Raw genomic sequence first — 26,545 nt, 5'->3', positions numbered from 1 at the left:
GAGTTAATTATTGAATCCGCAGTGAACACGTGGTTCTGAAGTAGGTAAAACATAGTGGGGGCACTTACCAAACCTGCCAGGCACAACTGGGAACAGAGGCCACCAGCCGAGTATCTTCACTTCTGCAAGTGGGCACTAAAGCCAAGAAAGATTAACCTGTGAAACTGCTCAGTTTAGGAACCGAAAGCAGATGTGCTATGCCAAAAAAAAAATATGAGCAGGCAAAAAGAAAAGATGGCAGAGAAACTGAGGCTTTCTTTCAGAGAACAAGTTACACAAAAGAAGATGTATGTGTTTTGATGACAGCCCAAACAAGAACACATTGTGTACACTGGTAAGAGAAGGCAGGCTGTGCGACTTCTGTGGTCATGAACAAACTAAAAGGCAGTAAGAATGTTGAAGGGCATTTCAGTTTGCCCTGGCACTTCAGAAGTGCTTCAGAAGACAGATAATCACGTTGATTTAAACCTAAATACAGTCACATGTTTTAAACCTGTATTTTTTCTTAGCAGAAAAGCAAATGTCCCTTGTTAGAATTGGGTGTTTCTCCAGTCGATGTTTGCCAAAAACAATTATTCAGCAGGACCCAAAACTATTTGTACAGAGATGCTGAATTCAGTGAAATTATAGAAAAAAAAGAAATATGTTTGTTTTCTAAATACTGTGAAACCTAATTTCAGTGTTTCAATGAATTTGTCTAAAACCACTGGCTTGTGGTTTGAAAAAAAATCATTTTAAGGACCATATGAGGATAGACAAGCTTCCTCTCATCAAAAAATGCATTCATGATGTCTGACTTAAAATTTTGGACTGACTCAAATAAAGCCCACTTTTTTCCCCCATGTGTTTAATTTTTGCCAGGAAAAATTCCGTTTGACCCAACAAAGAATTTTGCTCCTACTGTTTGTGTTCTCTGTTCTAGTTTGTCTTCTTTACTAAGAGATTTCTGTATTTGCCCAGGCTTACAACTGATATGCACCATGGGAGCAGCTGGCCTCATGTTAAGTCAGTCTAGCAGCATATTCACCTTAAATTTCTTTCTGTAGAGAACAACAGTAAGGATATCAGTGCAAGAGTTTGCAACTAGGATGATTTGCATTTTTTTTTAGTCATAAATCCTTGTTGCAACTGAAACTGGACTATCAAAAAAGAGGGAACCTCTTCTCAAGTTGTACACACCTACTCCCAACAATAAGTATGATATTCTGGATGAATTAAATTTTTCTTCTTTTATAAGGTTGAATTTTCTACATCTGGGTATCTGTTTTGTTTTTTTTTTTTTTTCTTCAAACAGTAGACTTAAAACAGATCTTGCAAGTTACTGGCATAAAAGGCTATTTCCCAGTAGACAAGCAGATGGGTATGTTTCAGAAAGAAACATGAAATCAGTAAACTTTGAACATAGTAAGACCCTAAATTATAACTCTCCCTACAGCCTACACAACACAGACAAATTCAAAGCATTCTAGTTCTCTAGCATTGGCTCAGGCTGTTTCTTAGCAAGCTGGTTAAACAAACTCTACTTTCCCACACCTAAAAATGCAGCCAGAGAAGGACAAAGTTGAAATTGCCCTGTTTGTTTAACACTATTTCCATCCTTCATTACTTGTAGCTTAGGCTTTGATTAGACTTTCAAAATACTAAATACAGAACTGCACTTACCACAGTTAGTGTTTTCTTATTTTCCAAATTTACTTTTTATTGGAAGCAAGTATTTATTGGTATTTTAAAATTTTTTATTATTATTATATCATTCTTGCATTTCATGTAAATTGAAGACTAGATATCTGAAGTTTGACAATAGGCTGTAATGGTCATTATTTTACATCTCTGTGAGGTTATTTATTCCTTTTGCATCATAACTCATTCACTGTGCGTAATTTTTAGATTCAGTAAAATCAAAATTTCACCCACACCTTCACCTCATGCAGCACCTGTAAATGAGAATGTCCTCGAAGTCAAGATCAAGAAAAAGAAGTCAAGCAAAGAGCCACAAGAACTGTAGGGTGTGTAGTAGGAAAGGGAGCAGAGCAGAACTTCTCAGCAGCTCTTCTGATGTAGAGACAAAGTTCAGATAATTAATGATCATGTAGGATTTGATAGAAGCTTTAACTGAGGTTACCATGTTTGCATGTTTATAGTAGTTCCTACAGCAGCAATCTTTGGTTCTATCAGGAATTTTAAACATTAATCCCAAAGGAATAGGAGGATTAAGGTACAGTACAACTGCTGCAAGTGTACCCAGGTCAAATTTGCTTGCAGGTACAGCCACTTTGATAAGCAGCCAAGCAGAACACCATGTATTAGTCACTGAGGATTGGCTTTTGTGACACCAGACATTGCTGTGCTAAAAATGCCATATGGCATTTAATATCATGGTGATGATGGAAGCCATTGGCAAGTTCTCTTCAGTTCTGCTGTGCCTCTCTTTCTGGTAGGGTCAGAGAAAAGGGCCTTTTTTTGGTTTACACTTAAAAAAATAAATCATGCCACTTGCTTTCATCAAGAGCCTGACAAGGAAGAATGTAGTATTTTGTAACTTAACTTACTGGAGACTTGTGAAACTAAGTCACCTTCCTAAAGGAGGAGAACAGACCCCTTTTACAGAGAAGGCTGTTTCAAAAGATTCTGACCCAGCAAGGGAAAGATAAATACATCACTATTGGTTATTTTAAGTCATACTCTTTGCCCCCCTCCAAACCCCCCTATTTATTGGGTGGAGGACAGCTGCTTCCTTCGTTACCAGAAAGCCCAAAACATCTTTGAGATTAGTCTCATAGGAAAATTCCTATGGCATGACTCAGTGGGTGTGGTTAAGTTTTTAACAGGTTTCAGCCAGCATTACTCTTCACTTACACAGACATTGCTTAAGATACTTAAGTATCATGAGTGTCTTAAGTATCTTACTTGCTTAAGTCCAAAAAAGAGGAAATGAAAACAGATATCAAGAGGAAAGTCAATTTAAGCACAGAACACAGAACCTGATTACATGTTCCCATGTGAGTAAGAGCATGGAACAGAGGACAGCCAAAGCAGGGACCAGCTGTGCCAGGACAGGGACCAACCCTCCTACCCAAGAGTAAATTCAGTTCATTGCAGACACCCAACTTCTGATTACCTTGCAGAATGCAAGATGGATGTTTGGGAGACAAAGGTGCTCTCCTGAAACCCAGTTTAAGTGAATGTAATGACTATAAATATATGCACAAATATATATATAGAGAGAGAGGGAGAGGGAGAGATGATTCCTCCAATTTTCATTAATAAAATCCTTACATTTTACAGGGCAGAAAGGAGCTGCTAAAGCCTGGATGCCTCTGCAATATCTGAATATACAAACAACTCTGTGTATGTTCATCCCAGAGAAGAAACCATACTATTAGACTGGCAATTAGTGTAGTTGAAGCAGACAAATAATCAAGATTGAACCTTGCTCTGCCATAGCAATCTTTTCCCTTTACCCTCAAGCTGTAATTTCGTCAATAAGACTGCCCTTTATTGCAAGACAGACTACATACCCAATATTCCTCTTTTGTCTCCCCAAATATTCCATCTCTAGTCTTGCTCAAATATAAATCACCTTTCAAGATTGGTTAGTTACAGTTACTTAGGATGTAGTCAAACTTTCCTAACAAGACAATCACTTATTTTTTTCATCTTTCAAAATCTTCCTCCAGCTAGAGGAAATACAACCATTCATAGCTGGAAAAAATACCCCACAAAGTTCTGAAGTGAATTTAAATGGGAGGAGAAAAAAAAAAAAATTCACATTTTCAAGAATCAGCAACAAATCCAAAACTATTAGGCTTCTGCTACAAAAGTAGATTTCAGTTTCTAACATACACAAAATAATCTGATGGAAGGAAACTAAAGGAATTATGGAGAAAAAAAAAATCCCACCTCTTAGTGCAGCATCTGTACTGGAATGAAAGTGATTTATTTATATTACACACAGATTTTTATTAAAAAGGCTGGTAATGGAACATTTTATTTTAATGCATCAAGTTGATAAAAGATTAGTTACAGAAATTGTGTATAATATTGTATAAGTCACATGGATGGGTTATTTAAAAAAGGATTTGATAATTAGAGGAACACATCTCTTATTTTAGTTACATCGTAAAGTGCCTTGTGTAGTCGTATTCTATCGTTGGAATGACCGCCTGTACAAATTTCAAGAAAATAAGAAGGTACCTGAGTTTCTTATTAAGGAACATGTACAACAGCTAGAAAACCTGCAAAACAAAGCAGAAGTCACATTCAATGGTCTGCTCAACAGTATTTGTTGCTAATAGGAAAATAACACCTAGCTACTTTAGAGTTAAGAGACTGGGAGATTAATATTCCAGAATTCTGGTAATGACATTGAATGCTTGACCAAAAATAGACCTTCCTGGTTTAAGATAATGCAGGGAAACAGAAGTTGTTTTCAATAAATCCTGCAGACACCACACAAACATTAGCAACCCCATTTACATTCTTAATATTAGTTATTAACAATGCCAAGGTGAATTTTACCCAGCAAGGCTAATCCCTAGCTACCTTCCTGTAGTCGCAGGGAGAGCAGGCTCCTCTCCTCAGTGTTTCAGTGGCTCAGAAAAAGAAATCAGTTCCTATTCTGAACCATCCTTTGAAAGAGCTCCTTCCTGTTCACGAGGGAAAGTACAGAGATTAGCTTTACCAACCAGAGCAGTCTGCCTTGCAGAGAAGAGCTCCCTTGCATCTATCACTATCAAACACATGTTGGCCCTGAATTTGCAGTCTGGAGTATATTGAACAATTATAATCTGAAGTGTCTGTCCATGTGGGAAAGAGGAAGACAGGGAATGGAAAAATTAACAGAAATCACTACTTTCAACTGACTATTAAGTTACATTGGTACTGGATATAAGTAAACCCTACTGTTTTGACATATCAGTCTCATGGACTATTTCTTCACAAACAAAAGATCCATGAAAATGAGTAAAGAAATCCCATGTTAAAAATGCCCCAATTTGTTAGGTAATAACAAAAAAAGTAATAAAATAAGCTACTTGCAACTATTGAGGACTAGGAGATTTGAACAGAGAAGTTATTTTCCAGTTCAGTTCCAGTTGCTTGTTGTACAAATTGAGCAAGTCTCAACTCATACAGTAAACGAGAATTTTACTGATTCAGGACCTTTAGCTGCCCAGTAATTCCTCCTTACTTGCCTTATAACAGCAAAGAACACTATTTTGAAAGGACACACTTACTTCTAACGTGGAGGTCGCTCCAGTCAGAAAGCACAGTATCAATTGCTACAAAGCATAACTAAGATCAGTCAGCTCCCTAAAAGAAAATTCTGATTGTGAGGCATTTGATAGTGATGCTCAGAATGGTTTCAGTGATTTTCATTGCTTTTTGTCAGCAAGGTTGTTTTACCAAGATATTGCTCACATGCAGAATAGAAAATCGCAGGACTCCTACATCTTTCAGAAATGAATTTCAGATTAAAATCTAATACAAAACTGCTCTACTAAGCAGTGATTACACTCTGGATGGAGGTCTGTGAACCTCCAATCTCACCCTCTTACACTGGCATCTCTGTTTCATACTCACAGCTACCTCCTTCCCAACCCTATAAACAAGGGCTCAATCCTGTCCCTTCAAACCTACCTGCTTTCCACATTGTTCCTGCCATACACCACCTCATGTTTTTCCAGTAACTTAATGGAGTCTGTTTGCACAAAGGAGCTCCTCCCAGAACTCCAGCAAGTGCTACCCCAAGCAGCTGTTCACTGCTTTCACACATAATTGTATGCCAGTTTATGAACCTTGAGGTAACAGCCCTTACAGTGCAAGAAGTCTCCAAGAATCCATGTAATAATGAAAAAGGATACATGTGAACTCCAAGTTCTCCCCCACCTTCTGCAACAGTCTCTATTATTTTCTTCATGACTTCTGCATGCCTGAAAAACAGATCAGAAAAAAAATATTTTAAGGAAGAGGCAACTCCTCCATCAGCAAGGTTAGGTTTTGTGCACAGTAAATAATTCTGGACTATTAGCTTCAGAAGCAGCAAGAGGAAATTTTCAGTTCACTGAGAAAGTAAACCAGCAACAGTAACTGAAAATTAACACTAAGTGATGAATGTAACATTATTTAACAGCTCCTTACATTCACAAGGAAAGCAAAATATGTTGTATGCTACAATGCAGACTGAGAGCCATAATGAGAGTGAATGCATACTGCTCAACACCAATGTGACTTTTAATTGCTAAATGCCAGTAAAGCCCCCAGGTAAGTCCCCAGAAGGTAATACTGACCAGCAGCCAGAAGTCCCCAGATGCTCCCCTGAAGATGATGTCTAAAAACTGCTGTAACATTTTTAGCTGCCTCTGCTGCACTCAAACTTGTAAAGCTTGAAGAGGTTTAAAACACTAAAACTATTCATGATTTCCTAGGAAAGGCAGGTTAAACCAACTCTGCATAAATTCAGAACTATTGCTCTAGGACTGGTTTAGAGTATGGAAACTTTCTCTGGTGCTAACTTGAGTTCCATGGCAAATCAACAGTTTCTAAGCTAGTTTCTTCTCTCTTGTAACTCTGTTATTATAAAGCGCTACAGGGAAGGATAAACATTTCCTCAGGTCACTGAGTTTTTACATTCTCATCAGTGACATCCCCGACCTACTACGAACCATACAATATTTGTGTACAAAGCAAATCCTGGGAATGCAAGACAAAATTACAGAATAACCAGGGCTGGAAGAGACTGGTCATCATCTAGTCTAACCCTCTTTGCTCAATGAGCAGTCAACTAGAACAGATCACCCAGGACCTTGTCTGCTCTAGTTTTGAATACCCCTAATGATAAAGTCTTCAAATTTTTTAATTACCAGTTAAAATTTGGAAGTAATGTTCTTGTGTTCAAGGCAGTTCTTCCATCCCATAAACTAAGGGATGAAGATCATACCAAGTCAGAGCAGAGAACTACTGTATGTTAGTTTATGTTTTATTTATATATGTTTAACACAAACTCCCAGGCTGTATAACTAATCTTACTTTTATCTATACTTCAACCTTGTTTTAAATACATGATTCTGCAGGTAAATCTTCACCAGTGACATCATACAGGGCTATGGGCATCCATCTACACAGCACTGCAGGTTAGTGAGCAGCAGTAGTTTAGAATACTCACCCCAAAATAACCAAAGTGCCAACTGAGAACAAGGATGAGTAGGAAGCAGAGTTTGCATAACTTTCTGACCATGCTTTGATAGCAGTACGTCAATCTAAATAGCTGAGCAGCAACTGGCATTTAGTAGTTACTCCCACAGCTAATCATGGTGCCAGTGACTGCAAACAAGGAAGGAAGCTGTTGCAAAGTTACCAAGACACATTGTAAACAGGAACATGCACGTCTGGGGAAACACTAAAGGTCAGCATTTGTCATTTACTGTTGGTCTTTGCAAATCAACTAACCCTCAGAGCTGATTCCAATTCTGGATCCCCACGATGCCCTGTGGAACACATGCCATTTCAGGTGCCAAGGCCAGATGCTTCTCTGTAGGAGCCTGGCCACTGCCAAAACTTAAGTTTTGACCTTATGCATAACTGTGGACTATTTTTTTTACTGGCACAGAATACAGGTCACCATGCAGCTATTAGAAGTCTCTAACAGCATACTGGCTCAACTTCGTACATCTTAATGACATTTGTTCTTTTCTAAGAACTACTCAGGTACCTGGAATTCTATAATGGCCACAGAATGGTCATTCTTGCTGTCACACACTTCCTCATGAAAAGTTTTGCAGGTGCTTTAGAAACCATGTAAAATTTCTTTCCTGTTTTCAGTTTCCTTCTGTAAGAAAACTTGGCGGAATGAACATAAAATATATGTATATGCTACAATGGAAAGAAATGTAAGCATAAATATCCTGCTATCTAGAAATCTTTCCCTGCAGATATTTAGAGTACATTAGAAGCAAAAAGAATTCAGAAGCCCATCACTACTTATTCTGAAATGGAGAAAAATGAGCCCTTGGCATCAGTGCAAGCAAGTACAATTTAACTGTAAATGTGTTTAGTAGTTAACTTGTTTGATAGTCCCTTCATAACACCCACAGAAAAAGCTGAGAATCATGATTAAAGCAGTTTACAGCAATTAATGAGGAAGTTGACTATGTTCCTTCCAGTACCATAAAAATGCTGACAAGAACTACAACTTACAGAAGAGCTGTAAGATGAACAATTTTCACTGACTACTCAAAATAGAAACAATCTCAAGCAGCTGACAGTGGCATCCGACTGCCATTTCCTTCCTTTCTCTGATGCCTGACATGAGGATACTCACGTCACAAGAAAAACATATATCCTACACATATCCTACATTACACAATTCTTGTAACATCATGGGAAGCAACAGCAGCAGACATAACTAAACACTGGTAGTTCGCAGCTGAATTAAAGACAAAGCAACAGTTTGGCTATTAGTTTTTACTGAGAAGCTCAGACCTTCTTAGCTGTTAGCCTTACCAAATTGAAAAAACAGAATAGCTCACCTTGGAGTGTAAGAAAACATACTTAAAACCTCCATTTAATACATGCTGTTAGCCTCTTTCTTCAGTCTCGACACTACCTCTTAAACTCTTTCCAGTGTTAAGTGGTTGCAGATCCATGAGATCACTTTTTGAGAAGGGCTACAGTTTCCCACATTTAAGGCTAGCAGCAAACCTGTCTCACTCCACTATCAATCATCTCTTTCATGCTTAAAACTGAAACAAGTCTCATGATGTAAACCATTCCTTCAAGTATAGATGTGGATTACATAACAAAGGAACTGGCACTTCACTGGTGAAGAGTAAGAAGTGAAAACATGACCAGAGAGCTCTCACCCGTGAAGAGACTCAACCCACATTCCCAGACTGGCAGTACACTGCTAACACCTCTGCAGAGCAATAACTACAGCTAAACAGATCACATTGCAGCCACAGCCCAATATAAAACCCACAGTTCTACCTAGTCAGCGAGGGCTGTCATGCCCAAAGATCTCTGCATCTTTGTTCTGAGAGTGCCCTCCTAATCTGCATCAACAGGAGCTTCTTCCAAACGATTTACTAGCAATGCTTCCAGCAAACAAAAAGCAAATTAAATTTTGGCTTCAGGATTTTTTTCCTCCTTTTCTCCTATTAATCTTCTTCCCAGTCAGTCTGTTAAGCCCTCCTACATTCATCCCACTTGACACTCCTTCAAAAACACTAGTTGCACAAAAAAGCTGCATCCATTTTTTGTCCAAAACCCTTCAGACAGCAAACAGTGAGACAGTCAAAGTCACTAATAGGTTGAGATAAAGACTGGTATGTTCATACGAGGTACAAGAACACCTTACTTAATCAAACAAAAGGTCTATCTGGTTCTGCTTCCTATCTTATACTACATGCTCAATAAAGAGGCAACAAGCACCTAATAAATGCTCTGTCCAAAGCACTACTAATTTCCAGCTGGAAATTACTCAGGAACTTTCTTATTCTGAATCCTTCTAATAACTACACTTTTAACAACCTTGACAAATTTTTATTTCATTAACATAATATTGCTTAAATAAATACTTAGTTTAGTTAGGTGGTGCATACAGAAATTAATTCTTCCTGGCTTTGAACACACCAGCAGAATAGCATTCAATGCCGCCAGTTTCACTATCGGAAGAAAACTTAAATCCTATTACTTCACCTTCTGTGTCATTCATAGTGAAGGTCACTTACACCATAATTCCCTGCTCACCTTTTCCCAAGATAAAGGGTCACAGATTATTCAAGCATTTCTTATGGGAAAGAGCTTTGTAACTTCAGTTATCCCAGACAACTTACCATATCTTTTCCAGTTTTAGTCTACCTTCACCTCAGACTACAGAACAGATGATCAGAGCTGTACTGCAGTATTCAACATGTGGGTGGTCCCATAGATTAACAGAGGCCTTATGTTGTTTTCTGTCCTATTCTTTATTTGCTTTACAGTTGTCCCAGTTATGCTTCTTGTATTACTCTTGAACACCAAGACTGACATTTTCATGTCAGTGCAGACTTAAACCTGATGATTTAAAGACCAACAATAAACTTTACAACTCCAAAACTTTCTACTTGACAACTAGAGGGGAAAAAGTTATTTCCCAGTTGTACAATGGCTTCTCTGCTCAATATTGTCCATATGTAAGTCTGACCACTTGGCAAAAGCAAACATTGTTGAAAAGCAGTGACTAATGGACTGTGAACGGGAAGAAACATGATATACAGATTTACAAAGCACATGAATATATATCCTCATAAGGCCAAAATTAGCCATAAAATACTTGTTGCAAAGTTCCCTTGCTCTGTTCTCTAAAGACTGATGAACAAATAAAATGCTAAACCAGAAGAACAAATAACTTCTAAACCAGAAGCAAGAATGCTTTAGGTCTGTGAAAACTACCATAAGCTTGGCAACAAGTGGATTATTTGACACTCAGCTAGTGATATGGATATCGAAAGTGTTTAAGTCAAAGGAAATTAAACTTAAAGGGCAATCTGAACTCTTTTTTTTTTTAAACATATGCAATCGTACAAAGTGTATCTTTTCCTAAAAGGTAAAAGCCCAAACTTGTATCTCCAAGAACTTCATACTGTCAAGAAGCTGAGAAGTTACACTGTATCAGATATTGGCTCTGTATCACTAAGACACCTAAAATGATGTTAGGTCTACATCTAAGACAAGATGCACCTTTCAAAGACCTAGAAAAAATATCTGTGCTGCAAGTCAAACTACAGGATCCCTGTATCTTGGGTGAGAAACATGGAAAATGGAACAGAAAATACCCTAAAAAAACAAGTGTGTTTTGCACTTGTGTCCAACAGGTATTTTTGTGTGGCAACTCCAGGATCTCTATTTATCAGTACAAAATTTAAAGGGGAGCAGAAGGTAGTTAACATAAAATAAATTGTTATTTCATGTTCAAATAGCTTTTACTGCTCCAGAAATATACACTGTACTTCTACCCTCCCCAAAAGGAGATGAAAGGATAAATTTTGATTTCACAAAGTTCTAGCAGTCTGCCATCTTCTGGAGTCCATAGGGAAGCTGCTGATCAGAGAAGACAGTGCTAACTGCAGAACACAGTTGCTGCAGTGAGCACTGGAACAAACTCAGAGAACTGCTGATACCTTCCTTTCATACTGCCTCAGAAGCTAACAGACCACTACAACAGCCAACTGTGGAAATATGTCCAGAAAACCTGAACAAAATCCTTCACAAGAGCAGTGAAGTGCCTTGTATATGCAGGCTGAATCAGACCAGAAACAAAGACTTACCTGCATGGATGCACTGAGCACATGGGAGGTGGAGGAAGATGAGGATGGTTTTCAATGGTCACTGTTTTCTTGACGTGATCTTGGCTAATATCTTCATACATATGCTCTACTGTTAAAGGTTGCCGCTGCTATAGAGGAACAAGGAACACGAGAACAAAAGCATTACTAACAAAGAATCTTGCCCCTTTCTAATGTCAGTAACAGATGATGCACCAAAAATTACAGGCATCTAAAACAGAAAAGTTCTGAAGGTACACTGGAAGAACTGAGTGTGTTAAAATTTATATGGACTAGAAATAGTACTGCAGAGATTTTCCTCTGAGTGGTGAAGTCGATGTATTTGACAATCAACCAGGTTCCCACTGAGGGGTTTGAGCAGTAAGCCCTACCCAGTCTTAACTCAAGAAACCCAGTGATTAAAGGGAAGAACTTTCATATATTCCTTTCCTTTTGAAGGTGATGAAAACATGTACCTGCTTACTTGACTGAGTTCACTGCTGTTATTGCCAGTTCTACAGTGCTAACAAAAACTCCAGTGGTTTTCTTTGAAATGTGCTCAGTTATCATGTGCAGTTTTTAGTGAAATGGTTCCAACTTCCTGCAAGTACTGTAAAAGTCCTGCCTACAAGCCTATATTGCTTAATGGTATTGTCACCATTTTTCCCTTTAAATTTCTACTGTGAATAAGCAACAAAATAGCCTATTTGACACAGTGAGTCTAATTCCATAGAAGTAGAAAAAAACCCAGCATAGCTATACCTCATCATATCCAAATAACCAGAGCCTTGGAGTTTGGTAATATTTGTCGTAAGTGATGTAGAGGTCATAGGTTCTAGTCTGTAGAATAGCATCTTCCCCTCCAACATCAACTTTAGTTTTGTTAGCTTCTACAATCTGTCTTGTGTCAAGTGTTGCCTGGTTCAAGGTAAAAATGACAAGATTAGTATAGCCTTGCTTGGATTCCCTGCTTTCCCATTCTAAGTAGTTATGTAAAACTGTAAAACCTTAAATAATATTCTTAAGTGGGCATAAAAACCCCCAACATAAGGTTTGTTTTTATTTCTAAATGAGGAGTATCAGCTTCTCCCCCAAAAAGTACTTTTTGGTTTTATTTTTCGTGGGGTTTTTTACTTTTCAAAAAAGGTCCGATTTCTTAAGGAAGTAAGCAACTACACTGTTACACCCCCCTACCTTCTTTCACAAATAGCAGACAATTCCAGTGAAATTCAGAAGGCAGAGATCTCAGTTTATGCACATTCATGGAGACCTTAGGATAGTACCACAAATAATGAGACCTTTCTGTTTTCTCTCATGAAACTCTGATGGATTGGTGCAATCTACTGAACCCACAGGCCACTCATCCTCCCCGTGTAAGCCCCAAGAACCACCACTGCATTTTGTAGCTTCTCATGAATAGAGTGCCGTGTGTAAGCAGAGCAACAAGGATTAGCAAAACCAAGGAAAATTTCTGTGGGCAAAATCTTTGAGGACCCCAGGGTTCAAGCAGTACTACTGCAGTAGGTTGGCAGGAGACAAGTCCATAGGAATCCAGGCTCAGTAACCCTACAACTCATAAGCTTGTTATTTCAGCCATTTGTTATCGTTATTTTTACTTTGCTTGTGCTTATATTTATATTGTAACAGACAAGATAAGAGAACTGTTCACTCACATCATCTGTCTCCAATAGCCCACTTTCTTCATACTCTGAAAAGAAGATCCATAAAATTCTGTGTTCAGCTTGCAGCCAGTCATTATATTTGTCATTCATAAAGAACTACTTTAAAAAAATCTACATGTATCTCAAGTTTTATTCAAGTAAAATAAAATCCCAATCCCCAAACCAGACTATGCCTTTTTTAACACAAATTTGACCAAGCCTACAGTAAGTAGGTGATGAGCAATACTTAAGTGATTTTGTATAGGCAGATTGAGTTTAAGTGTAGGTACGAAGCTGCAAGGAAGCTGCGCTAAATCTCTAATTTATACTTTCTTGGACCTGTTCTGCTACACAATTTTCCGACCACTAACATTTGCAGAGGTTTTTGGCACACGTTAAACATGCATCAATAAAACCATACAGAAGATGATAAAGAGCATATGCCTACTGAAATTTTTCAGCACGCATTCCATGCAAAGAATGAGTGGTGTTTTAAGACTGTACTGCTTTAGTTAAAGACCTGAAATAAAATATGTCCCACCCAACTTAAGGAAATACCTTCCATGTCTGCAGCTTCTCCTTCATCTTCCTCATCATCATCTTCACAAGATGCTGAACACTCTGGTATTTTTATATTATCCTTTAGAAGTTAAATTGAAAATACTGCTTTAATGACTGTTGCACCTACACAGCCTAACAGCCCCAAAAAATTAAAGGTGTTAAGTCCAGCCAACACATTCAGTGAGCCAGAAAGATAATTTCCGCAATATTAAGAAGGACTACACTGAACTCAAATACTTGCTTATTAACTCATCTTAATTTAAAAGTCCTAGTATGACGTTAAAAATCAATTTAAGAAGTTTTCCTTTGATTTTGCAATCTGGAATGACTTAATTCCTAAACAAAGAAAAGTGACCATGGTGTTAAAACAGTTAAAAGATCCACCTATCTCAGACGAAAGGCAATGACTAAACAGCTAAGACTAAACACGTAAGTTAAATATTAAGTTCTAAACCGCAGTCAACTGTGCAGCAGGTATCATAAATTACCTCAAGGGATCCATAAGGATGATTGAGTCCAACCCCCTGCTTTTTGTGGGACTACATAAAACTCTATCATATGACTAAAAGTGTCACCCAGTTATACACACTATGAGCCCTGTTCAGTTCCGTAATTGTTTTAAAACACTAGAGAGACACAAAAGGTATCACATTTTGACATCATTCTCAAAAAAAACATACTCCAACAGAAACAAATACAGCACAAGCCCACAGTCAATTTTTGGGCCTTGCACAGCATTAGAATTCAAGACAACTCCAATGAAATTCAGAAGGTGAAGGTCTCAGTTTCCACAGGTTTCATGAAGACTTTAGGAGTATACTCCAAGTAACTACAACAGCTAGAAGCTCCTCTAATTGTAAGCATCAGGTGGCTGTTTATTCATTTAAAAAACCCAAAACACCAAAACCAGTAAGAAACTAAGTTACAAAGTGCATTGTCAAACAGAACATCAGCAGGAAAGAGTTGTCCTCCTGGATTGGACCTGCAAGCAAGTTTTCTACATACAACAGAAATGAAATCCAATGCAAAACACACAACAGCAGTTATGAACCACATTAACATTCTGCAAGTATTGTGTTTTGCAGAAAAAGCGATCAACTTTAGTTATTCCTTACAGTGTTTCTTCCACCCTCATGTTATTAACTTGTAAAAAAGCAGTATTTTTACTAAATTCAGCCAAGTCATTTGAAATACTTGCACTTCACAGTTCATGAAATAGATAGCATTTTGAGCTGTTTATAATTATGCAGTAGCATGGGGCAGCTCATTTTCTTTTCCCCTAATTTTTAGAATCCAAAACTTCTGCTCACAGGACACAGACAAAACTCCCCTTACCAACTCATCTTTAAAAGCATTTTGTGTCTCTGTGACTTTCTCCACGTTTCTGAAACATGCTGAATTTGCATTTCAAGTGCTTCCTGAGGATTTAAGTTTCAGGTTTTTCTCCTGCTGCAGTGACTTTTCGGAAACATGCAGAAACTGAGGACTTCATAAGATGTATACATTTAAACAGGTAAAACTCTTCTAAACTGAAGGGCATAAACCTGTCAAACTGGACCAAATGTGTTAGCAGTCTGCTTGCAGTAGTTGAAGATCACAAAAGAATACTTTACATCCCCACATTACTTTTCCATATAAAAATTTCTTCGTGCTGGATCTCCCAACATTAATGCCTTGAAACACAAATGTCTGGTATCAGTGTAAACAGAATTTCATTTTCAGTTAGAAAATAGAAGCATGGCACAGGAGCACACTGGCTAAAGACATTTCAAAAAGACAAATGCCTCAGTAAACACAGCAATAAGGAGATGCACATGCTTAGAATAATCACAGGCTCTGAGGGTCAACGTACATCTGCAAAACAATTAGTGACAAAGCGTATTTTAATCTTTCACAGGGAGTACTAGATTGCCACTAGTAAAACTAATATTACCTTCAGGTCCTGTAATAAAGCAACGAGAAAATTTAGAAACAAGTACCTTACTGTCTAGTGTGATCTCCTTAACCGCTTCTGTTGCACCCACTACACCTGTAAATTGAACAAGAAGTTTGTGCTGAAAAAGCTTGGTTCTTTGTTGGAGAATAGCATAGAAAGAGCTTGCAAGGATTTCAGAAAGCAGTGTCTCATTTTTCCAAGTCACATCTCACAACAACCTTGATATGTGAGAAGCTGTTCATTTGGTATTGGTAACATGCTGAGTGTTGGACATCACTAAGCAAACCAGATCAGTAACACAGAGCACCACAGCACAGATGTGCCATGCCTTACAAAGCCTGTGATGGAACTCTGCAAATTTGGACTTCTATTTTAAGGTATTTTTGCATGGAAGTGAGTTCAGGATAGGCACTCACATCACAATAATGGAACTCAACTTCATGAAAAAGGCAGGCATTTATGAGTATGTCTGAGCTTCTTGAAAGCAATGACAAAGCAAAACGTAGCAGAGCACTCAATGCTTTTAGCTGAGAGGAAGAGGGAATATATAACCACCCCAAATCATAGTAGTGTCCACTCTTGAGTTTCTCCCCATTAGCCTTCTAGTTTTACTGCTGTTCTCACACAGTACCTTTTGGGACACATGCCAAGATTCTGCTTTGACAGAGTACATTTATCTAACTAACTTCAGCTGTGGAAACAGATTTTATCTCATTCGACAGCATTTAGAGACCTGGCCAGGTTTAGTCAGTGTTACAGCTGTGCTGTACAGTATGGTGCCCAAACCAGTCAACTCCAAAAAGAACAACCTGGCAGAGGAGTCTATTCACAGCAGGGACAGATACTGCATACTTAATTCAAGGATATGACAAAGCTATTCCAAATCATTTCTTTGGTGTGGGGGCATTTGGTTATGAACTGCGATGCATTCAAATTTGCCAATGTTGAAATATGTATGTCTACAGAAACAAAAGGCATCATCTCCAACCCTTTTTGTCCCCACACTGACAAACTATTCAGAGAACTTTCTCCATATTACAGCAAAAAAAAATTACACCAAAGAAAGTAAAAACTGAGAGGAGTACTTTTGGAAATGGTGGAGAGAGCATCCTTGAAGGACAGAATTGTATTAACACATGATAGAACATCAAGAAACAAACTAAAACAAATATAATTGCCAATTAGAAAAAACCAAAATTGTAAGACATTGTGCTAGAAAAGCCAGTGAGATAGATTCATATAAGCAGTATTTTTTAAACTTCTTTATAAACACAAGCTCATTTAAGGGCTTATTGTAAAAAAAAAGGTAATTTCCCACACCAATCTGTGTACTTAACATCTTTGTTTCAGTACAGCATCCATAACTTAAACTAACGTCTTCTTCATAGGATTTCCTTACTGAGGAATGAGGCACTGTGCAGCTCATATTTTAAAATAACTTCCTAGAACTTTAGTAAGAGAATACTGAAATAATTGCCATCATCTCTGAAAAGGAGCCTGTTTCAAGCACATACAGCCCCACAGTTAGACCTCATGTACCAATCAGGTGGGTAGCTGATAATGTAACTTATTTCCTCCAGACTAGATATTGGTACACAGACATCTGTATATAAGAAAGATTTTACTTTCTGAGAGTGGAAACTGAAAATCAGATTACCAAATGCAAAGCCTGAAGCAAGACCTTGAATACCTGCATTGTGAAAAGTGTCTACCCATCCCCCATCACCATCATCTTCTTCTATAATTGCTTCCTGCTCATCTGAGTACTCCATCTGCTTACACCTTTTATAGCACGGCACTACAAAAAATGGCAAAACAAAAAGAATGCAGTCAGTCATTCTTATATAGAACCAGACTGGAGGATGATATTATCCTACAAGGCCTTCTAAAATGTGGCAGTTTTTCATAGATCCTTATTTAAGGAATCCTAAGGCTGTATTTCAAATGCAAAAGTATGAACTTAGAAAAATATGTTGATATGCTGTATTAGATATTTTATTTCATATAAAAATATGATTGCAGTAGCCTTAAAAGCTCATCTTTCTGTTACGCATTAGAGCTGTTTCATCCAATTTCTTAAGGATTAGAAAAGAATTAACTTCTCATTTGCTAACAACTGGAGAAAACCTGTTAGTTTTCTTCACATTGGTAAACAACTAAGGACAACTTTGCCTGGATTTTCATCAGTTTTACAAACTCATTTGGCTTTAGAACTCTGCTAAAAGATTGTATCAGCTATTTATGCAATACATTAAGTATGTTTAATTATAATTTAACATATAGAAGTTTAGAAGGTCAGAATTCACGTGATATTTAGAATAACTTCTGTCATATGAGTTACAGAGCCATTCAAACAGAGATTTAGATAATGTTTTCAGAAAACAGTCAAAGAAAGACTGAATATCTGATTAAGGCAAAGCAGGTATTTTCCAATAGCATAAACAAGGACTATGTAGAAAATGCTCTTTCCTTTTCTACTGATGTGGAGAAAAACAAATCTTCTGCATAAAGTGCAGCATTTGAAAACTGCTCTTTGACCTTTCAGAAAGGGACAAAAGGGGTGTGAAAGCCACAGTGAAGTCATCCAAAGACTTCCAAAATGAGGTCTGTAGAATGACTCCCAGTCTCAACTATAGCCCACAGCTTTTACTCAGGTGGGAGGCCAATGTGACACCAGAAGCAGGGAACACATTATTTTGGAATGTGATGAAGAAGGATCACAGCAGTGAGGAACCTCAGAAGTGGCAGGAAGAGAAACAAAGCAGATCAACTGGCCATCGAACTATCAGGAGCATCCCAGGAAAATGTCCAACACTACTGTAGTAATTTTCACATGATAGTGCACTGCAAGACTCCAAAAGCCAGCAAGGAAAATCCAAGCATATAATACAACCCTGTGCAGGCAAAAATCTCCTCATGCTTTCTTAGTAGTAAAGGTTCATCTAATGGCATTGACACATTTTGACACAAGATCTTTTGGATTTCCCCATGGTTGCCAAGATGTTATCCTTCTTATCCATTAAAAAGGTAGTCACCACATGTACTATATAAATACAACTGTGAAGCTGATAAAAAAATTAATTCAAGATTGTATCTATGATTATTATTGACAAAGATATTGACATCAATTACATACTTGAATTAGAAGTATCAGTGTCACTATGAAAGACATTTTGAGAACTCTTAATAGCCTGAGTTTCCAAAGGGAAGAGGAAAATAAACGTATTTTCCTTTTAGAAACTGAACATGAGTTGAAGGAAAGACAAAGACTTTTATAATGTTTAAAGTTCATTTATACTTCATCAAGGCAAGCTTTATTTCTCATATAAAGCTCTACTGTAAAGTGGTCTAAGAAAAAAAATTTAGAAGCGCAGGAAAAGCTTCTTTAATATTGCAAAGCCAGAGCATCCAAAGTGGGAGGTATTTGCTTCCCCTATCAATACAGACAATCAGCAGAGTTGACAGCACAGCCAACCATGCTGTCAATTCTAAGAACACTTACATTTAAATTTCAGCCTTACCATTTTTAGTTACCAAAAACTGTTTGTCTGTTGGCAGATAAGCTTTGACTTTTAGCTCTTCTCCTGAAGCCCTGTAAAATGAAGTGCACCATTTGAGAATTTGATGACCTGCAAACAAAAGAACCCTTCTATTTTCAGGTTGTGTCAGGAACATTTTATATAATCCTCTTGACCTGTTCTCAGAATTGGTTTGCTATGACTTTAGTCTTCCCTATAAACATTTGGTATGGTGTTAGAAAGCTTGGCCATCCCTAAACTGTTCTGGGATCAAAACCATTTTATTCCTCAAAAACTACTTTCACCTTGAGATGGCAAGGCAAAGATGGGCTGACAGAATTATCTATTCTATATAAAATTTTCTAGGATCAGCAATAACAAAGTCGCAAACGTCTGAAGAAAGCAACTTCAGAAAAGCACAAAATAGACCTCTATAAATATAAAATCTGTCCATAGTCACTAGTGCTTAAGTACTCTTAATTCCACATTACTCAAGCATTTGCCTTCACCTTTAGTGGTTTTTGCTTTGAAATAAGACTAACATTCTAAATAGCCCATTCCAAACTGCTGCCAGACTCAACATCATGCTTTCTCTGAAGGAGATGGCAAAAGGGCAGGCAGATTCAAACATAGCAATTTTTTCCTTCAGCAAGTCATGGTCCAGTACAGAGCCAAAACCCTGATGACACCAACTGCACAGACAATGCTCATTTAGGAGCAGATTAGTTTCATAATGCAAGACAACAGTAAAACATGAGGAAGCACCTCATTTGCATCCTTACTGTACATGAAACGGAAAGGATTTCCAAATTGCACAAAATGAACTGCTGTGGGCCAACTTGAACACATTTAATTAACAAATGCTTGTCAAAGTACACCATTTACAACTACTTCCTAGCAATTCAGTAGCACATGGCCTTTGCTTTTTCAATCACCAAGACAAACCCGGGGAGACATGCTGCTACTGCAGCTAAGCACTAAAAGCATTCACAGTATGTAACAGCTTATTTCCTCTAAAACCTTAAAAAAACAAACAAAAAAATCCCCAAACAAATCCTCATCTCAACTACTGCTATACAGCAATTAGTAAGCCCTGACTGACTTAAATATAGAGCCATCATGAAAGTTCTACTGGAAACGTCCACTTACTGCTCTGAAATGAGACAACTGTATAGCTGAAGCCAATGGAAACACACCAAAGCACAGGTAGGAATGCTAACTTTTTACAATTCTTTCAATTTTACTTACCATTGCCAAGTAGGACAGTGGTGAACTAAGTGATCTCCAGCTGCAACAAACTGTTAAGGCAGGAAAAAAAATTACTGTTAAATATGGCCCAAGGAAACAATCCACATTCCTTTGATCAATTAACTGTGTAACTAACAAACGTTTCAATCAGCTTGATGCTTTATTTTAACCCCATTTCTCAGCTAACTAGGAAAACGCAAAGATTAAATCGACTTCACCCAAAACGCTTACTGAGCAAATTCAAATAGCAAATTCAGAGTTTCAAAAGCTGTGGTACTACCTTCCAGTCTAGTAAAAACCAAAAAAGTTTCTGGACCTAGGAATTTTGTTTACTTTGTAATGAAGAAATTATTTTTATATGCCACTATTCAAACTTTTACAAAGACAACACAGAGCTTAACGTAAAAAAAAAATGTTTAATTCTTTCCCTGTTCGAAACAATTTTGCAGTAAGAAAAGCGAGACCATCAATCCACTGAATCAATCAGAGAACTGCAACAAAGGAAGAAACAGCCTATGTTTTATATAATGACCATCACTATATTAGTTAATCACTGATGTTAACTAAAAATGGATTACCACTTAGTACACTGAAAATCTTATAGGTAACTTTGTTACGAATAAATAGTTTTAAAAAATATTCACCCTGCTTGTTCTTAGTATCAAAGATGAAGCCTTTAATAGTATTGCATTACTATTTCAAAGTGATACTGTCATGTTAAACTTGCCAGCAACGTCACACTAGACTTGTGTACATACTCAAAACTCACCCAGCAACATTCAACCCTCTGGGCTTATTTTTTGTACACATAAATTGAGGAAGGCAAGCCTGAACTTAAGAAAAGTGATTTTTGTGGGCTTTGAAGTAGTCACTTTGGAATATGAGGTGCACAGCTATTGCCACAGGTACTTTCTTGTCTTGAAGTGCCAGTTTATACCACCACCCTCCCTGGCTGCCCAGAAGCTGCTGCAGTGTGACATAACAGGCTTGCAGCAGGTCACAGCCACTTCCTCACTGCGAGCTCCAACGGGAGGCGGATCAGCGCAGCAGGAAACACCACAGCACGCACTGCACATGGATTAACAGGCTTAATCTCTGCAAAAGTGCTTCCTTTTCACCTATTTTTCAACAGAAGCCTCTAGCAAAACTGAAATCTCTTTCAAAAACCCCAGCAAACCCTCCCAACACACACGGAAATTTTAAAACTCATTATCTCTTACATGATAAACACAAATGAAACTCCAGAATTATTTAAAATGCTCTGCTCAAGGAATTGGAACTCTGTGACCCCAGTGTTGAAATGTATTACTAAATATGAAAAAACAGTATTGTTTGGGGGTCTAACAGATACACAGCCCTAGAACAGCACTTGAAATTTCATCTATGTTTTTTTCATCTTAGGCAGCAAAATTATCTAGTTGGTTTCACTTTCTATTTCTCAAGCACTGATGCTACCTCATACTTTAATCAGTACTGCGAAGCGGAAGAAGGAGATCAATTTTAGGACATCTTATTTCTAGTCCTGGAAAGAATGATTTTAACAATTTCCCTGTATTTACATATATAATTAAAACAGGTGTCATCTTTTGGAGGTATTAACTAGTAAGAACTCATGACAGACAAGAATTTTTTGAAATTAAATCAAGTACACAGATAAGTGAAAAGAGGGAGTAGGTGCTGAGTGTGATTAATGAGTCATCTTTATCCTTACTGTTAATTTATTCATCCTCAAAGGCAAACCACAGGAACCCCGCAAAATCTATAAACCAGTTAGTGTCTCAGACTAAAAGATAGCTAAAATTACCCAAGAAATCCAAACTCATTCAAAGACAACATCCTAGTGTCATTATTCTTCTTTAGCAACCATTACTATATAAAGACTGTCAAAGGGACAATCGGCAGATGCATGTTCCAGCTTCATCTAAATTTAACAAAAATTTAATCTTGCTGTATAACCAGTTCCCTTGACTACTGTTTTGAAGGATCCAATTTATTCATCCTAGCAGCATCTAATGTGACACACAGAACACAGACTATTCACACTCCTGGTGGTGTTTAATGTAGTACATGTGGTTCTTGCTACACTCTATAGAAGGTGCCTTTTCTTACAGTATTACTGCAAATTTTTCTCCCATAAATCAAGAAGGGATTAAGTATTGGTAGAACATTTGTCTAGACCTTCTCTGTTATTCTAGTTTATAAACAATAAATATTGTGTATTATTGTTTAACATATATGAATATTTATACACACACACATATGGTTATCAGAACAGGAGAACATCATGCTGCTAAGCCTGTTTTTCAGTGTGGTACTTCTGTGTCAGAGAGAGAGAATAAGTGTTTGCTTGCCAGGCAACACAGCAGAAAAATGCAGGCACCAATATTAGGAAAAATACTTCTATCCACATTATCTATCTGCATCAGTCATAATTTGTTCCATTTTTTTTCCATCTCATCTTTACATTTTTTCATTGTTTAATTTTTCTTTCATTCTACCTAACAGTCTTGACATTGTTTTATTAGACCTCTGAAAAGACAAAGTATTTGCAGATCGGTAACAATTTAATACGAGAAAAAGTGTAACGGGGAAATTAAAGTAACACAACACACTCAGTGTTCTTACTATTCCAGGAAAAACATCCTGTTTGTTGCTCTTTGCACTGGAGCTCTTAAAAAAAATATAACTGCTTGGCAGCAATCCAAAATACAAGTAGCCTAAAGCAGCCTATAGAGAAGAGGGAAAAATAATCACCATTGGATGATTGGTGTGAACAGATATATGTAATGATCTTCATAGAACTTTGGAAGGAACCAAAACAGAAGTAAGCAAAAACTGTTCCAAAGGTAAAAGGTTCCCTTTGAGTTCCTCAGAGGAAAGACTTTAAAAATCAATATATTCCTGCTTCAGTCCTGAACTCCCATGATAAATGGAGCTGTAGACCCAGGTTCTTTACAATCTTTTCACAGCATAATAAAGAAGTGTCCCACATTCAGATGCCTAGTGCTATCACAAGAGTAATTATGTTGATCAACTTCATCTGTAGAGTAAGAAGGCCACTTAGAAATTTCACTTTCTGGAAATTGTTTCAAGAAGCAATAACTGGCAAAACCATGATCTGTTTAACATGGTCATTTTGCATTAAAAAAAGGCATCATTGCTTTCAAAATAAATTTAAGTTTCTAAATACTTACTTCTTCAGGTGTAATTACTCCAGTTTCCTTAAACTTGGACTCCTACAATAAAAAAAAGTTCAGAAAAATCTGAGAACTGCTGACAAATCAACACACTCCACTTTACTGGAAGGACAAACATCTTCTCCACTTTTGTTTTGCAACTAGTTCTGTCCAGAGATCCATGAATCAGCCTGGAAGCAACCTCTGCCATGGCTGATAGGTAGCTTACATTAGAAAATAAGGCTCCCCAAAATTATTTGTTGCAAAATGTGAGGTATTATAAAAAATGATCACCTATACAAAATAAAAATTCTTTGCTACTGCCAATTATAGCAATAATGAAAAAAAGATGACTGGCACTCAGTATTATGTTTGACAGTAAGAAACAGAAAATCAGCTGGAATCAGTGACTCTAACTGTCAAGGACTCCAGAGTTCTAGGTACTGAACAGCACTGCAATGCATCAGTATGGGGTTTTGCAGTTAAGAAAAGTCATTAAATGAAAGACCAAACCAGCTCTTCTCTGGGGTAGAATAAGTTAAATAGAAAGACTAAATAGTAATAGACTGTTTTAATGCCCATTTCTGTGCCCTCATCATGCACCCCACGCAAACAGCTTCGATTTTTGCATATTGTAGTGGGGGATTTTGTGGATGAAAGAATAGATGGCAAGCAGACACAAGACTTATTCTGCATGGAGAACCGAAGTACTTTGGCATTAAAGGCAGCATTTATGAAGCATAAGGATAACACATCTTCTATCATATTCAAATCTAGAATAAGTGCATTATGTTTTGGCTTCTGATTGTTTCTCCAGAAAAGCCTCAAGTACCAAGGTATCTTACTGTTCCCAGCATTGCAGCTATCAAAAATGGCTTTTGAAAAATAATACAATTTCAACCATGGCATAGCTGACTTCTTGCCCTATTTTTTTTTTGCTATCAAGACTAAAAGCAGCAACTGAAAATGTCTTGCTTCCAGCCACAACGTCACCTTATTCAATCAGCTGGAAAACATTAAAGAAAAGCAGCCCCAGCTTGGTTATTCTTGTTCCTTCACCCTGGTCTGTGCTATCACCTGTGCTATGGCAAATGAAAGGAGCACAGCTGTTTCATACCGTACTGATTACTGCCTTTCTGCCTAATTTCTAAGGAAGATACACTTAAGAAAAAGATAAAGATAGGGAAAACAGCATACACTGTACATACATTATAACACCATTACGTGCTAGCTGACTGAAATCAAAGTAATTTGAATTGCTACAAAACTCAGAATCCTTAATAACACATTGTGCAATACGACAATGGAGACAACTTACTAGTTCACCTCAAAATGAACCATAAGCAGTAGGCAACACGCACAAACTTGTGTCTTTGGAATTACAGAAAGAAAACATGCAAAATATCCATCCTCTGTTCCCTGAGGGCAAATAGTTCATTTTTCCATCTAAGTAAATTCTTTGGTTGTGAGAGACACAGGTCTAGTTTCTTTCAAAAGTTACCAAGCTGGAGTACTTATTTCAACCCCATGTAAAGGGAACATATACACATAATACTAACACCTTCCATTTCTGAAGAGTTCTACTCCTGCCTCCTCCCAATAATCCATCTGGACACATGAATTCCTCCACTATTACGCCAGCTGTGCAACAACTGTACTATGGTAAACAAGTCACCTCACCTTCCTATGTCACAACTTCACCGCAACCCATATATTTCACATTGGTGGGCAACTCTAGAAAAGCCCACTATCCAGAGAAGAGCACCCCACATACCACAGAAAGACAAGTTCAATTAATAATTGACTGTCACTGCTGTCTGCCCAGAGATGTAAGCTGCAGGGTGCAAAGCACATAGAAGGTCAAACCACAAAGCCACAGGCAGAGAGACTGTTGTCATAAAAAAAGTGTTTTTCAAAAACATGCAGAAGTACCAAAATCAGTAGTGAAAAAAGTGCTGCCAAGTTAAGCAATCATATACAAAGTGGGGATTTACACAAAAAATTGTTTGCAGATAAGAGTCACAGAATGGGATGTAGTGTAACAACTGCAGAAAACCATAATTTGTTTCTACCAAAATATACAATAACAGAAGCTATAATAGATGTGCTGGCCACCTTTACAAGGATGCAATGGCTCATTTCTACTATTCTCAACTACTTTAGTGCACAGAAACTTATATTAACACTGTAATTCTGACACAGGAATAAGCTGTGGTACGTAACATCTGCTCACATAACGAAGGTGTGGCTAATTTTGCTGTTTTGGTTTGGGGTTTTTTATGTTAGCTGAAAAAGTTTACCCAAAATAACCATTGCAACGCAATTCCGGAAAGCAGGCTCAAATCTGTCTGTACGTTTGGATTTCAATCTCTGGTCACACAACCAGGTAAAAGTTTCACAACTTCAAAAGAAAACGAGAACACATTTAAGTCATTCCTTGAGAAGCAGGGACAGCAACATCTGTTCTTCGAAAGGCCCGCCCTCCCAGGTGGATGCTCCCCCCTCCCAGTGGGATGTGAGCGCCAACTCGGGTTCCCCCCATCCCCTCCGGCCCGGTGCGGGCTGAGGGCCGATGGCTGTGCCCAGCACGCCCAGCACCGCGCCCTCCGAGACCCGCGGGTCTCGAGCCCGGCGGACAAGGGCACGGACAGCCAGCTCTCGGGAAGCGGAGCGGCTCCCGGGCGCTCGGGCAGGGAAGTGCGGCCGCAGGCGGGGGCGGCCATGGGTGTCCCTCCTCCCCATCCCGGCTCTAGAGCAGGACCGGCACCTTGAGTACGGGCGTAAGGTACTCGGCCACCTCCAGGGCCTTCCCCTTCACCGTGTTGATGACGTTCTGCATTGCGGCGGTCTGACGGACGGACGGGCGGGCGGACAGACAGACGGCGGCCGCCCCCCGCCCTCGGCACGGCGCTCCCGCTGCCGCCCCCCGCCTGCCACGTGACCCGCCCCTCACGTTCCCCCCGCCCCCCCGTCGCACGCGCGTGACGACACACGGCGCGCGCGCGCAAGGCGGGAAGGCGCGGAGGGAGGGGCGGGGCGGAGCCGTGGCTCGCGCGGCCCCGGGGGGCGGGCACGAGCTGGGGGCGGAGCTCGCGGGTTCCCCGGAGTGCCGGGGGCGGGGCGGGGCCGGGCCGGCCGGGGGAGA

At 38.5% G+C, this 26,545-nt stretch overlaps 1 protein-coding gene across 1 annotated transcript; it reads right to left on the bottom strand.

The window, feature by feature from the left end:
* Nucleotides 1-3,242: 3,242 nt before the first annotated feature.
* ATG3 (autophagy related 3) lies at nt 3,243-26,339 on the bottom strand. Its single transcript, XM_039559286.1, has 12 exons — nt 26,168-26,339; nt 23,419-23,460; nt 20,225-20,274; nt 18,980-19,050; nt 17,149-17,256; nt 15,502-15,551; nt 13,520-13,601; nt 12,974-13,008; nt 12,063-12,218; nt 11,304-11,431; nt 5,862-5,930; nt 3,243-4,194 (listed from the first exon to the last, which is right to left on the bottom strand). The coding sequence occupies exons 1-12, from the start codon at nt 26,237-26,239 to the stop codon at nt 4,113-4,115; spliced, it is 945 nt and encodes a 314-aa protein (XP_039415220.1). The 5' UTR covers nt 26,240-26,339; the 3' UTR covers nt 3,243-4,112.
* Between the last annotated feature and the right edge of the window lie 206 nt (nt 26,340-26,545).

This window comes from Corvus cornix, chromosome 1 (genome assembly GCF_000738735.6).
Source record: "Corvus cornix cornix isolate S_Up_H32 chromosome 1, ASM73873v5, whole genome shotgun sequence".
Taxonomy (NCBI): Eukaryota; Metazoa; Chordata; class Aves; order Passeriformes; family Corvidae; genus Corvus; species Corvus cornix.
The sequence above is the reverse complement of the archived record's forward strand: the minus strand, read 5'-3'. Positions and strand labels throughout refer to the sequence as shown.

Bases quoted from the DNA above. Each gene is read 5' to 3' on its own strand.
- ATG3 (XM_039559286.1), bottom strand. From the start codon at position 26,239: ATGCAGAACGTCATCAACACGGTGAAGGGGAAGGCCCTGGAGGTGGCC. The intron at 20,275-23,418 runs GTAAGTATTTAG...CTGCCTTAACAG, and splicing joins GAGTAATTACACCTGAAGAA to TTTGTTGCAGCTGGAGATCA. The intron at 11,432-12,062 runs GTATAGCTATGC...GTTCCTCTATAG, and splicing joins GGTTATTTGGATATGATGAG to CAGCGGCAACCTTTAACAGT.